General features: G+C 39.1%; 1 protein-coding gene across 1 annotated transcript in view; it reads left to right on the top strand.

The window, feature by feature from the left end:
• GALNT2 (polypeptide N-acetylgalactosaminyltransferase 2) overlaps positions 1–13,353 on the top strand; it is a 177,950-nt gene extending 164,597 nt beyond the window's left edge. The window contains exons 15-16 of the mRNA XM_089669800.1: positions 1,652–1,771; positions 7,773–13,353. Of these exons, the coding sequence (XP_089525926.1) occupies positions 1,652–1,771; positions 7,773–7,928 (276 nt within the window). The 3' untranslated portion in view covers positions 7,929–13,353. The remainder of the gene's footprint in view (positions 1–1,651; positions 1,772–7,772) is intronic.
• Positions 13,354–13,814: the final 461 nt, after the last annotated feature.

Here is a 13,814-nt window from a genome sequence, read left to right as displayed (position 1 = left end):
TGATTACTACCATTTACGCCATATAAATATTTAGTGATCTCTGTATGATGTATTCCTTCAAAGTTCTTCTGTCATAGAAGGTACAGCCCTGCAAAACATCCTGTAAAATATTTACTGTGTAAAGTAATGCAAAACAAATTGCTGCTTGGGAACCCAGCTTGAATCTACGTGGTACTGTTGCCTGATCCACAATACAGGCTGCTTGATTTCTTTTTTTCTGTTGTGCTGACAGTTTTTCAGCTTCAAATTCTTTATAAATCACTTTACTGACAAATTAATGCAGAGTTTTCAGAATTTCTGACCTGAGGGCTGTGATGTGAAAGGAAGACAGACCCCATTTTAGACTGGGGTGCCTTGAGGTTTGACCTACTTCTAAAGGGTGACGTTACTAATATGTAGGTCCATCTTTGATAGGTAAATGCTTTGTTAGTAACTATTGTGGACAAACTTACCTTAAAGCAGAGCTCCACCCAAAAGGGGAAGTTCTGCTTTAAGGACTGCTCCCCGTTCAGGATTGGCACCTTTGGGGGGTGGGAACGGGTACCCGAATTTGATAGGTACCCGCTCCCACTTCCGGTCCGATCGCCTAGGTAATCGAAAGCGAAAGTTGTCCTCCCTCCTTCCCTCCCTGTAGTCTTTTGGAACATGTGACAGGTCCCAGAAGACTACAGGACCATTCATGAAGTGCAGCGCTACTTGTGCATGTGCAGTGGTTACCCGGCTGTGCAGCCGCAAGCTGCACAGCGGGGTGCCCACACTGAAGATGCCGGCCTCCTGGAATACAGGACAGCCGGTGAAACGGGCTGCAAGGGACACACCGAGGGACAAGTAAGTGGCTGTTTTTTTAAAAGTCAGCAGCTACAGTGGTTTGTGGAACTCCGCTTTAAGCTTGGATATCATTTTTAGAATTTTTCTTCTTCAAGGCAGATTAATCCTTGTGTAGAATATGAATGCGTTCAAAGTTGTGCAGTTTTTCACACGTTTATGAAACGCACAAAGAAATGTGCATGTCGCACTTGTGGTGCCATTTGTTATTAAATAATGAATGCACTAAACAAAAGCCATGGTTTTGCTTTAGAAAGAAAGTGTGGTGAAAAACACATGAAGCTTAAAGCTCAAGAAGATTTTTTCCCCCTTGTTTGGCCCCTGTAGGGCAATTCATTCAAACTAAAGGGCCATCCAATGCACTACAGTAGCGTGAATGCTCAATAAATCTTATTAAATTCTTATTCAAACATACCCATGTTTCTTTATGCATTGTTTTTTCTTGTATATTCTGCAGACTGGAACATGCACATTGTATGCTACAGTCAAGGCACGCCATTGGTGATAACTTTTCACAGTTGCCAGTGAACTTATGTTGGCTCTCAACTGATCTTTCAAGCTCTCATTAGCTGATGTTATAGCTGAAACATGGGAACTGCAGATCTAAATCGAGGATAATATGCCACTGTTTTTTCAGATGGGAATATATAAGGGTTTAGGTTCACTGTTTCAATGCTAATAAATCTGACAAGAATAATAATTCTATGTTGGTTGCAGAGCTAAAGACATAAAAAGTGAGCTGTAAAGAAGAAATTATAAAAAATTAAAAATAAAATATTTTCTTACATTTAAACAAATTTTCTTGTTTGTATCCTTTTCACTTCAGGAATGGGCTCTTACAAAAGACAAGTCGGTTAAACACATGGATCTTTGTCTTACTGTTGTGGACCGAGCACCAGGCTCTCTTATAAAACTTCAAGGCTGCAGAGAAAACGACAGTAGACAAGTAAGGACTCTACCCATAGTATTGTGTACCCTAATTCAAATGTAATATCTCTTTAATGTTCTTGGAAACATCCTTACGTAGACAAAGCATACCTACCAATAGATTTATTTAAAAATATATTGAAAGAAAAAACCTTTTTAGTATTGGATAGTCTAAACCTCATGTCAAGTTTTCTTTCTACTCAATTGAGAGACAGTGAAAGTGTTTACTTTTGGGTTTACTGCTGCCTACAGGAGGATTGGAAACTAGTAAATTAAAAAACTATGTGCTAGTTTCCAAGCCCAGGATAAATCCTCCCACTATCTTCATTCCTCTGCATGTTTCTGCTAGTGTCCCAGGAGAACTGATGTCTTTTCTACAGCTTTGCTGTCACTAACTTATTTTTTGGCTTGTACTGTAGTCTGAATTTACTGCCTTGTAGTCGCATTATGCCTAAATCTAGACACTGGGAAGGGAGGGGTGGTGGGGTCATGAACTGAGTTTTATCTGCTGATGTTCTGCTAATGCTTTTGGGGCTGCCCTTTAGCACACCTTCTAACAGTGCTGACATCAGCAGCCTGGAATCATGCCATTCTCTGATCTAAGATTCTATCCTATTTAGCTCTGTTGAGTGTAGCTGGGCCTTTTCTTCTCTTAGTTGAGGTTGTTTGCATGGTCAAGCAAGATTTTAGGACACAAGGACCCAAATTAACCAGTTATTTTTGACTATGATAACAAGCACACCCAAACCCTGCAGATTCTGTATCTGATTTCCCCACAGCCTCATCAGTTTCCAAGCCATCAGCTGCAGAGACCCTGACTGATGGGCTTGTCCGCAGTCTACTGGTTTCATTCTCAAATTAGAGTAGACTGTTTCAGCAACTGTTGATGCATTGTGCACCGCTGTGAAACTAGAGAATCAGCTTGTTGCTTGTGTTAGTGCTGTTTCCAGCCTTGGGTCCTTTAAGACTCTTGAGGCCATAAAGACTTTCCCTTTTGAACTAGCTTTTCCAACTATTTCCCTGTGGAGATCTGAGTCATCCTGACAAGGTATTCCCCCCAATACCCCCCCCAAATTTATTAGCCTTCTATCTGTTTAGTACAGGTTTTGTGCAAAAGTGGTGCATCCCCACTGTGAGTCCAGCCATGTTCCGCCTTAAAGGAGTGCTTACCATTTCAATGTAACTTTCAGTATAGGACACACCTGTCTTTAGGGACCCGGCCTATAAGCTGTTGGAAGCCCTTTCTAGAGCTCAGTTTTTGCTGGTGGGTCCTGATATTCCATTACTTCTGGTTTTGACCTTAATTGTCATACCATGTGTGACTGCTAAAAAATCCCTTAAAATGATCTAACTGCTGCCAAGGCTGATCCCTCACTTATAGAACACATATAACTGATGGCTGTAGCATTATATTTTAGCTGTGATGGTTAGCATATAAATAGACATGAGAATTGAGAATTATAGCAAAGTGCATTTTGGCTAAAGTGCTGGACTGTGGAACCCTTGTGTAAAAAAAAAAAAAAAAAAAAAAAAAAGCATTTGAGATACATGGTCTACAAGGGACAGCATCTCTTCAGACTAGACATCTTTGGCAAGAGCACCTATTTTCCTCCAGATAGGAGGCCCAAGGAACAGACTGCAAAGGTCTTCTCCTTCATATCCGTTAAGAAACATCCCTTTCATTTGTCCATCCCTTTCTCAGCCACAATGTCGAGACCCACCTTAGCTAAAACCAGTCTGTGCAATCCTCATACACTCTTTCCTATTATGCTGCATCTCCATTTTTCAGAGTGAAGGGAGACACTTGTTAACTTATGCAGGTGCTTGGTCAGCTTGTGTCTCAGACGTGTGGTAGATAGTCTCCCTGAACTACGAAATGGAGTTTTGCTTCCTGACCCCTACTCAGTTTATCTCCTCCAACCCTCCTGTGTCATAGCCCTGATTAGCAGATCTCCATCGAAGTCTCTCAGGTCTTCTGGATTAAGTTATCATTGACCTAGTTCTTGTGGCAGAATGGTTCCAGGGGTTTTACACCAACCTGTTCTGTTTTCAAACACAAATAGGATATTCACCTTATTTTGGAACTCTGGTTTGAAAGTCTTTGTTCGCATCCTAAATTCTGAATGTAATCTACCAAATCAGCCATCTCCTCCTTTTACCAGGGAGACTTTCTGGTTTCTGTTAACATCAAAGATGCGTACTTGCATGCCCCAATCATCCCAGCTCATCTGTATGTCCCCCACTTTGCCATGGGGACCCTACAGTACCAGTTAATGGCCTTGCTTTTTGGGCTGTCATCTGCACATCAGGTATTCGCTGCAGTGCTTGCCCTATACCAGTAGTGGCAAACCTTTCAGAGACTGAGTGCCCAAACTGCAACCCAAAACCCACTTATTTATCGCAAAGTACCAACACTACAATTAATTCTGAATACAGAGGTGTTAGTTTAGAAAAAACAACCCATACATTTACATCTTTTATCTTAAAAGAAAAACATAATAACAGAGCTTCCACTGACCACCAGCACAAGGGGGAAAAGTTCCACTGACCACCAGCACAAGGGGGAAAAGTTCCACTGACCACCAGCACAAGGGGGAAAAGTTCCACTGACCACCAGCACAAGCTAAAATCTTGTGTTAATAAAAATGAAAGTATTAAAACTCACAACCAGTCCAAAAAAAAAAAAATTAAATTAAAAAAAAAATATATATATATATATCCTTGGCAGTGCACTAACTGGCGGCTAAGTGACTCCATTGCCTGGCCCTGCTACTCCTTTCCAAGCATGTACATTATCCCCTATGTTATCCGATGCTTGGCTACTGGGGCAACTTGGCTCAACGGAGAGGGCTCTGCGGCATGCGTGCCATAGGTTTGCCACCGCTGCCCTATATTTTATTCTTTAAATGATTATGTATACAGCGATACCAAATACAAAAGATAACATTCCACTCGGTAAGCTGCCTAAAACAATGTTGCAAAATCGTTCAATAGGCTCTTGGAGCTAATGTTGCACACTTATTTGCACTTTACATAGGAACGTATCAGAATCAGTTCTATAGGTCCATACACTCTTCTACATGCCATACGCACTCTTATGCTTAATAATATAATCCACAGTCTATCTTCCACCATTTACTTGCTCAAAACATCCCTATGCTGCAAAACTCTTCTAATTTCTAGGGTACTAATACACCCAGCAGATCCTCCTGCATCCTTCAGACTTCTGTGTACTCTGGAACTCCTGTCCTACTTGTAACCTGAATAATCTGATTAGATTGACCACACACTGCACAAGTGATAATGGCTGTCTCTATCCATCACGCTCGCCGGCTCTTCAGCCTTCCAAACCCCACTGTCAAAGCTGTCACTGAGGAATGCCATTCAACACCCCTCCTGTACAGCTTCTCCTGAGCTTCAACCAATCACACTGATCCGATTATCAATTAAATCACTTGTAAACAAAAATAAACTTCTTGCATGGTATGTTGTATGGGTTTATTAAAAATTAAAATGGTACTCACAAACCACTAAAATTATTGCACATATCACAGCCACTGTCCTCAGATGCACCGCAAGGCTGGCTCTCTGACTTCAGTTACCAATGGTTACTGGCTGTTGAATTGGTACACCTAACACTTGACCGCGTCAACATGTTTCGATGGTTTACCGCTTTCATCGGGTGGAGGGCTGAGCGATATCACTTTGAAAACACATCAGATCTCAATGGGGAAAAATATCATGCTGGATATCTATACTAATATGGACTGGGTAATGTGTTTGAATTCAGTCCTCTGTAGGTTGATCATTTTCATTTCCATCAAATTATGGGGCATCCTTACCTTCCAAACACCCTGAAAATGTGAAAAAATTATGCAGAAGGCTAGTCTATTTTGCTGAAATTTCATTGCAGTAACTCAGAATGGGGCATGCTCCTAATGAGATGACAGATGGTGTCCTGGGATATTTCCTCCCAGATCTGGACCAAGAAATCACTGAGTTCCTGAACAGTCTGAGGTGCAACCTGGTGGCGTCAGATGGACCGACACATGATATCCCAGAGGTGTTCTATTGGATTTAGGTCAGGCTCCAGGAACTGCCTGCATACTCTCGCCACCTGCTAACCTCTGTAGGGTCCAGGTATTGCCTCATGCTACCAGTAGTGACACTGACCCTAGCCAAATGCAAAACTAGTGAAAAACAGTCAGAAAGATGAGTAGGGAAAAAATGTCTGTTGGCTCCACCTGTAAAACCTTTCCTGATTTGGGGGTTGTCTCATTATTGCCCATCTAGTGCACCCGTTGTTAATTTCATTAACACCAAAACAGCTGAAACTGATTAACAACCCCCTCTGCTACTTAATTGACCAGATCAATATCCCAGGAGTTTAAATGACGTGATGCTATACTCTGATTAAAAAGTGTTCCTTTAATTTTTTTGAGCAGTGTCTATACCATACCTGGCCGATGCACCTGGAAGCTGGTATCACTGAAGTAGACACTGGTACTCCAGTCATCTCTTCTTGCTATTCTGTTCCCATGTTCAGCAGCAGGCCTGATACATTCTGAACACAGGAGGTCATCCGCTCAGTAGGGGCACTATTCAGAGAATGGTTTGCATTTTCTGAATGAATGCAAAGCTTTCTCTGATTAAACAATGAGAGGTGAGGTAGGGGTGTCCTGCTCTGCATTTTGTCTAAGCTGGACCTGTGTAACTGTGTAAAAATGTACCATATCTGACATTCATCCGTAAGTTTAGATAAGAGTTGTAAAGGCAAAATGTATATCTGAGATGCCATTTGAGAGATTTGACCACACTCTCTGTGACAACTATACAAGAAAGGGAGGGTGGAAGGAGCCCTTCAAAGATGGCACAGGCAGCAAAACAAATTTCATTGTCAGAAGCCCTATCCCTCCATCTCTACAAGATAAACAATTGGTTAGAAATTGTGTTCTAAGCAAACCCTTTGCAAGAGGTCATTGATGAAGCTCAGGAAGTTGCAATTAGAAAGTAGTACAACTAACCAAGAGCAGAGTGTTTTGTACTTGCTGAAGTGGTTCATGTTGGAGGGTTTGCTAGAGCACAGCAATGTTCCCATGGGAATGTGCATAAGTTCATTCATGTATACTCACACTCATTTTTAGCTTTTGTTACATATATTATTTTACAACCATTTTTTCTTAATGTATTTTTCCTAGTAAACCAATGCAGCTTTTTAATAGAAATATGTTGATACCATTAAATATAAAGGCTAGGTTCACAGCTATGAGAGAGCTCATGTAAATCGCACACATTCCTGAATCTGCAGGCCAAACCTGCTGCTCTTTAGCAGATGCGAGGGAGTGCCATTAATTTTTAATGGCTCCCCCACACATCTGAAAACACAGCTTGTTTTCAGGTGCGGGAAACCACATGGTGCCGCAGCACAATACGGTTCCCTGCAGGTGCATTTTGAGGAAATGGGTTGGGAACTTTTTCCTTGCGTTTCTCTCAAGTACAGCAGCTCATTGAAATGAGTGGGCTGCTGTGCCCATGCAAACACTGCTGCAGAGAACCACAGAAGTATGGACCTAGCCTAAGGAGGCACTTTCACTATTCCCATTCAAGGCAAAGCGACCAAGTTTGTGTAATGCTCCCCCTGACCCACTGATGCCTCTTTAGCTATTCCCTACCAAATTGGCTGGTGTCAGAGCAAAAAAAGAGTGGTGACATTACCCTTTACCTCGTGAGGCAGTACTTGAACCCAGTAATTGGCTGTTAGGTCCAAGTACTAAATAATTGAAGGTCACATGCTCTGCCATACCTGGCAGCATCGAGCATTTTCTGCTGGTGTTGATACAGGAAAGAACTGTGTGGGATTGCTACACAAGGTGATAATCAGTGGTCTGGGGGTGAGCTTTACACAGATACTGTAACTGCCTTGGCTTTTTAAAAGCACAAGTAGGTTGATCGTTGTCTACAGTTGTTTTGCTATAACCTTATTTTTTTTTTTTTTTATTTCCTACTTTCTTTTATTTTAGAAATGGGAACAAATTGAAAATAACTCCAAACTGAGGCATGTCGGAAGTAACTTTTGCCTAGACAGTCGGAATGCCAAAAATGGTGGTCTAACAGTAGAAGCATGCAGTCCTTCTTTATCACAGCAGTGGAAATTTTCACTCAATCTGCAACAGTAGGAAGTCTCAACAGCTGGGAAAAGTTGGGGGAAATAAGCATCATTTCATGGACATTGATTCCGAACGCATTGCAGATGTATTTGTTGAACGTTCTGCGGAATTTATATACCTCAGTATTCCATCTTGACATTGGAATGTGGGATGTAGGCTGGGAGAAGAATAACAAGACCAGGGCCTTCTTCAGCTCTTTGTTGTGATTGGTTTACAGTATTGTATCACTGTACGTGGGCCCTTGAGGAAATCAACAAAATAAACTGTTACCTTGCAAGAGGGGAGGTATAGGTACACGCTTGAAAAGAAGTGATAAATCATATCTGGCATTTCTGTGGACATAGTTTTTTTATATATATCTATCTATCTAAAAACATTTTCTTTATTGGGAAAAGTGGTCCAGATCCCTTGATCTGAACATATTGCAAAGTATGTCTGCAGCTTCTCAGAAGACTGAATAAATGCAATACTTCCTTGGTTGGAGGTGACGCCTCAGAAATCAGGACAGTAGAACCATTTTTGTGTTGTATAAAGCGTTTTTAAATTTGCTAGTCCTCATCAAATTACTGATAGAAGATCATGTTTGCTCAGTCCAGTCGCTGCCAGAAGTTTTGTATTTTCTCACTTGAGCTTTGAGTGAATATGTGTGCATTTTGATTGTCAGAATGATTTTATCTTTTTTTTATTGATCAGAATACAGTGATATTGTTTCTTTTGAAACTAACTTTCTAAATCGGTGAACTCTAAACAAATATAAGTCTAGAGAAATTCCAATCACAAGAGAACATTTTCCTATTGCTTGGCATTGTTAAATGATTATTTTCTTTTTCATTTCTTTTTGCCAAGGAGCAATATTTTTTAAAAATGAAAGCAAACACTTTTAAACTGTACACCTGTAGTGTTTAAATTGGGAGGTTAAAGATCTCAAATGGAAGGTTCATAAACTGTGCTCTTTTAAAAGACTCGTAAACTTAGTGTCAGTAAACCCAAAAGATTAAATTTAATCCTAAACTCCATAAATAATTTGTCATTGTGTGCTGTTGTTTTCTATAAAAAAAAATCCAGTCTTAGCTTGAATTACCTGGTGATCTGCCAGTACATTAGAGTCCCTTCCTCAGAGTGGCAATGTTATTGTGGTAGATGCAGTCTTCTGTGTTGCCACTGTGTCTCTACCTGCTTAAAATTCATTGTAAGGAAGCCTTGAACACTCCCCAGCTATACAGGTGACCCTACTACATGTCATGCTAGGCAGCTCAAGTGAACATCGTAACTGTGCACTTCAATAAAAGTCCACTCCATCTATTCCAATAAAACCAAGCACATATTGCTTTCTTGCTGTTTTTGTTTTTTTTTTGTTTTCCCATTTTACATTTTTTTTTTAATTTATATTCTGTCACGTGACTGCATGCGTACCCTGCAAAGTTCATGCGTCGTCATGTGACAGGATTAAAAAAGAAAAAGAGAACTATTTCAAAATAAAATATTAAAAACATGAAAGCAATGCTTTGGTTTCATCGGAGTCCAAGGTCATGTAGGCAAGAAAGACTGGGAAGCAAATAGGAAGTGCCCTGCTGTCAATCACAATCACTAAGCTGCCTTGCAGGAGTGTCAGGTGGGGCTGCTGAGAAAATTTTTAAGATTTATTTATAGATATGTAAATTGTCCATTAATTAAAGCAAGCATTCCTTTCATGAGTTTTGTCATTTGTTTAAGCTAGGATTTTTTTTACATTTTTAAAAAAATGTTTTTCTTTTTTCTTTTTCACAATTAGTCTTATGACCATCAAAGCACTAGTTGGCTCTGTGTGGACCAGGGCAAATAACACTGCATAATGCAGTGACATATTCATAATGCATCACATGCACATTCACATATTTCTCATGAATACTGAAGAACTTACAAACAAACTTACTAAAGATCTAAATTAAGGTATTTACTAACATTCTACCATGGCAATACATAGACTATTATTTAAACGGTACCATAGACCTCTCGCATTAAAGCATGTGCATATGGGTTTACATAAACTTTAAATTACAGCTTGGTTTACATGTCTAACACTATTTATAGACATTCATCAACAGGAAAGCACGTGCAATAATGTTAAAGCTAAACTGTAGCAATCCAGAGAAAGTATATATAATGCAACTGTCTTTGAATTATTTTTCTGAAAATATCATATCTATGTCAAGACTTCACTTTTTAGTGGCTTCAATTTCTGATGAAGTATTGACACTTTCCAAACTGTCAGGCATGGTAATATATGCACTGGTCTGTGGGAGGGATTTAGAAAAATACACTTACATGGACTTACACTGCAAACAGTGGCCATAAGGGTAGCCTGCATGTAATTCAAAAAGCCTTTAAAAACTCACAGGTAAATCCATTTTACAACATAATTGAGCATCAGAAATATAAATGTAAATTGGGAAGGCTACAAATCAGCTTTAACAAGTCAAAATCAAATGTTGCACGCATAAGGGAGCTTATAGTTAATACTCGGAAATAGTAGATCCTTTTTAGGGCTTTAAGTTTACCAGTCTTTTGAAAGTAAAAATAAATTGGGGTGCTGTTCTTTCTGTTCTGTACTTTTGGAGTATGTTTTCAGGATATATGGAAGCTGAAGCCTAATCACACCAGACTACTGAAAGAAGTTCCACTTCCATATGTACACCACCATGATTGTTTGTTTGGGTATTCATGCGCTGTTATTTTATCATACACTTTGACCATTGTTTGGTATAATTTTATTTAGCTCCGTTTAAAGCAACCAGGGGGAAAGGTACCGGTATCCTGTTAATGTGTACCATAACTCAATTTCTCTGTTTTGTTTCTACAAATAGGTTGACAAGTAAAAACTGTATATTGTCATTTACCGTTTCTAAAAAAAAAAATCAGTGGTGCAGTCAATTCTCTATTTAATTACAGCAGCCGATTAGGCTGACAATATTTCTCAAGATCAAGCCAACCAAGGTGACATGAGCTTGATTTTGGGCAATCAATTTGCCTATAGGCACACATTGTCAATTCTATATGTTTTCAATGTTAGATGCTGAACTGCCAGTGGATTCCACAACAAAATGTAGCACAATAGCCACCTTTGTATACTGATGGTATTATTTGATTGGATTTTCCATCCCAGCTGAATGCTCTCTGAGCAGGTAGTGATTTGGCAGGAATGTCAGGGGTTACCTATATACACTAGTTATCAGCAACATAGGCCTGAAAGTAACCTTTAACTGCTACGTGACTTGTATATGGGTATCTTCACAAATGTTGCACACTAAATTGGTCAAATAGACAAAAAATATATGTACTCTACAAACCTAAAGTTCTCTTCTGTCTCGTTCAATTACATCAAATTTCAGTCACTAAGTTGGTGAATACTGTGGAGAGGCAACACTCAAGCTATGTGTAGTTAAATGTATGTTCCCAAAATCTTACTCTGGAATCTGCCCAGTTTTGTGCACCCCATCAATTGCATTAATATCTACAAAACGTTCTAAGGTTATTTTTATCATTGTACTCTAGATGTATAGTAATTGTTGGTAATGTGGTATCCCAGATGAAAAGCTCTTCATCTGTCAGATTTTTATTGCTGTCTATGCCCTGTTGAGTAGGTTTTCCTTCCTTTCTTATTCCAGAGACCACCTGTCACCACAAAAAAGTGAGTCTTCTGAGTGGGGAAGTTGTAACAACACTTCAGTAAGGTTGGGTATGGTTCCTACCACAGTTTATCGCCACCTCCCTACTGTCAGTGGTCACATAGTAAATCAGTCACAGACAGCAGTAAGAACAATAATAGCAGTTCTAGCCCTACCCCTTGCTATTTAATGCTAAAATAATTCACCTTACAGTGTGACTGCAGACAGGCCATGGACATTTAAGAAGACACCCTTGCCACTCCTTCCTCCATCACAGCTGGCTCTGAAGTTAACGATCAGAGATTTAACTGACCTAAAAACGTATAGTCTAAAGTGAAGAAAAAGATGTTAAGAGTAAGAAAAAAAAAATGGTGCCAGCAAACCATAGATTTATCTCCTACACGGCAGAGCTGTCTATTCTCCCCCATCCATCCCATAGTAAAAATCCTGAGGCATGCTGGTAGTATTAGGTGTTATCCTTGGCTGCGCCACAGTTTTTTTTTCTTTTACTGTCTCAAAGGTGAAATACTTCTCTTGTTCCTCAATGGACTCCAAGAAAAAGATTTTATGCAGTTTACTAAAAATCTTTTTGTTTTTGACAACCAGTAAATGAACTCTAAAATAAGCCTTCAATGACCTTTCTAGCTGCAGGAACAATGGAATAATTCATCTTAAAAGTTCACAGCAGAAGCACTGAGGTCCTTTTTGTAATTCAGTTCAGCCCATGCTGCTCCCCCCTTCCAACAGTAACTTGGCAGCCTTCAGCTTTCTAAACACGTAGCGTGTGCTATAAATGGGGAACTGGTTTAAGAGACTTTAGGATGAATTACCCCACAGTGCCCGCAGCTATGAAGGTAAGCAAGAGCTTGTTTGAATTACTGTACTGCTATATATATATATATATATATATATATATATATATATATATAATAAATAAAAATGTCCATAGCCTGGCTGCAGTTCACATTACATCCAATTTCTCTCATGTACTACATTAATACTGTAATAATGGTTTCAGAATTGTGCAACACCTTTTTTATTTTACATTCAGTGTGATTGGTGTTATAATGGTGTGTAAAGCAAATCTCCATCTTGCTACACTTAACCACTAAACGAACACTAGATTAGTACAACACTATTTTTTTTATGAATAAAATTTCCATTATGCTGAATCTTGCAGTTTTATTTATAGGGTGTGTTTTCATAATCCATTCAGCTGGCAGCTGTAAAAATACAAAAGCCCCATATGCCACTTGTGGGATCTATTGCCTCTTTTTCATGAATTAAAGTGTAATTTCACGGAAATTGCTTTATTTTACTGTATCCTGTACTGGCAGGTTGTTTTTGCAAATTAACCGTTTTAAAAGTTGGTGTAAATGTAGTTACCATGCTTTTTACCTTTTCAGTCCTTTTTAATGCTGCATTCTCATTGTGACATACAGTACCTTGCAAAAGGAAGAGATTTGCTTTTGATATTTAGGTATGTTTACATGACATGGTGTGCCAAAGTCATTTGCTGTAAATTATATTTAAGCATTTTATCCCCAGCCTAATGAAGAAAGAAAACACTTTTCCTTAAAGACCCTTTCTGCCTGGAGTAGGCAGGGCAAGGGGGTCAGAATTGCATTTTCATTGTTATGGAAATAATGCTGATGTAATAACATTATTTTTTTTATTGAAAGGTATAGTTTGGTAACTGTTTTATTTTAATTTGGTTACAATACTACAATGGTGTCTGCTGTACAGGGCCTGTTTAACTTAAAAGAAAATAAATACTTTATAGATAAAAATGTGGTCAGGTTTTTTGCTCATTTCACTCTAATTTGCTAATGTGCTTTTCTTTTGGGGAATAATATACAGGTCAATTTTAATACATATTTGACACCGAAAAATTAAAGATAAATGGCAAGCAGATATCAAAAACACACATCAATGCAGCTATAGCTTCATTTATAAATCATTTAATGCAATTTTAAATGCTACCACTGTACGTACCAACATTTGAGTTGGTTTCAGCATTTTTGCAATACAGCAGCACTCAGACTGAGAGTTGGAGGGACTGGACTGGGAGCCAGTAAGATTATTATTATTATACAGTATTTATAAAGCGCCAACAGTTTGCTCAGCGCTGTACATTATAATGGGAGACAGTACACGAGACAGTACAGTAACAATACAATACACGAGGGGTTCGAGGGCCCTGCTCCTTGGAGCTTACAACCTAGGAGATGTCCTATATGCAAATGTATTG

Source organism: Staurois parvus, unplaced genomic scaffold (assembly GCF_062004578.1).
Source record: "Staurois parvus isolate SC_StPar_1 unplaced genomic scaffold, SC_StPar_1.0 ptg000081l, whole genome shotgun sequence".
Classification (NCBI taxonomy): domain Eukaryota; kingdom Metazoa; phylum Chordata; class Amphibia; order Anura; family Ranidae; genus Staurois; species Staurois parvus.
This window is presented reverse-complemented; position numbering and strand designations above follow the sequence as displayed.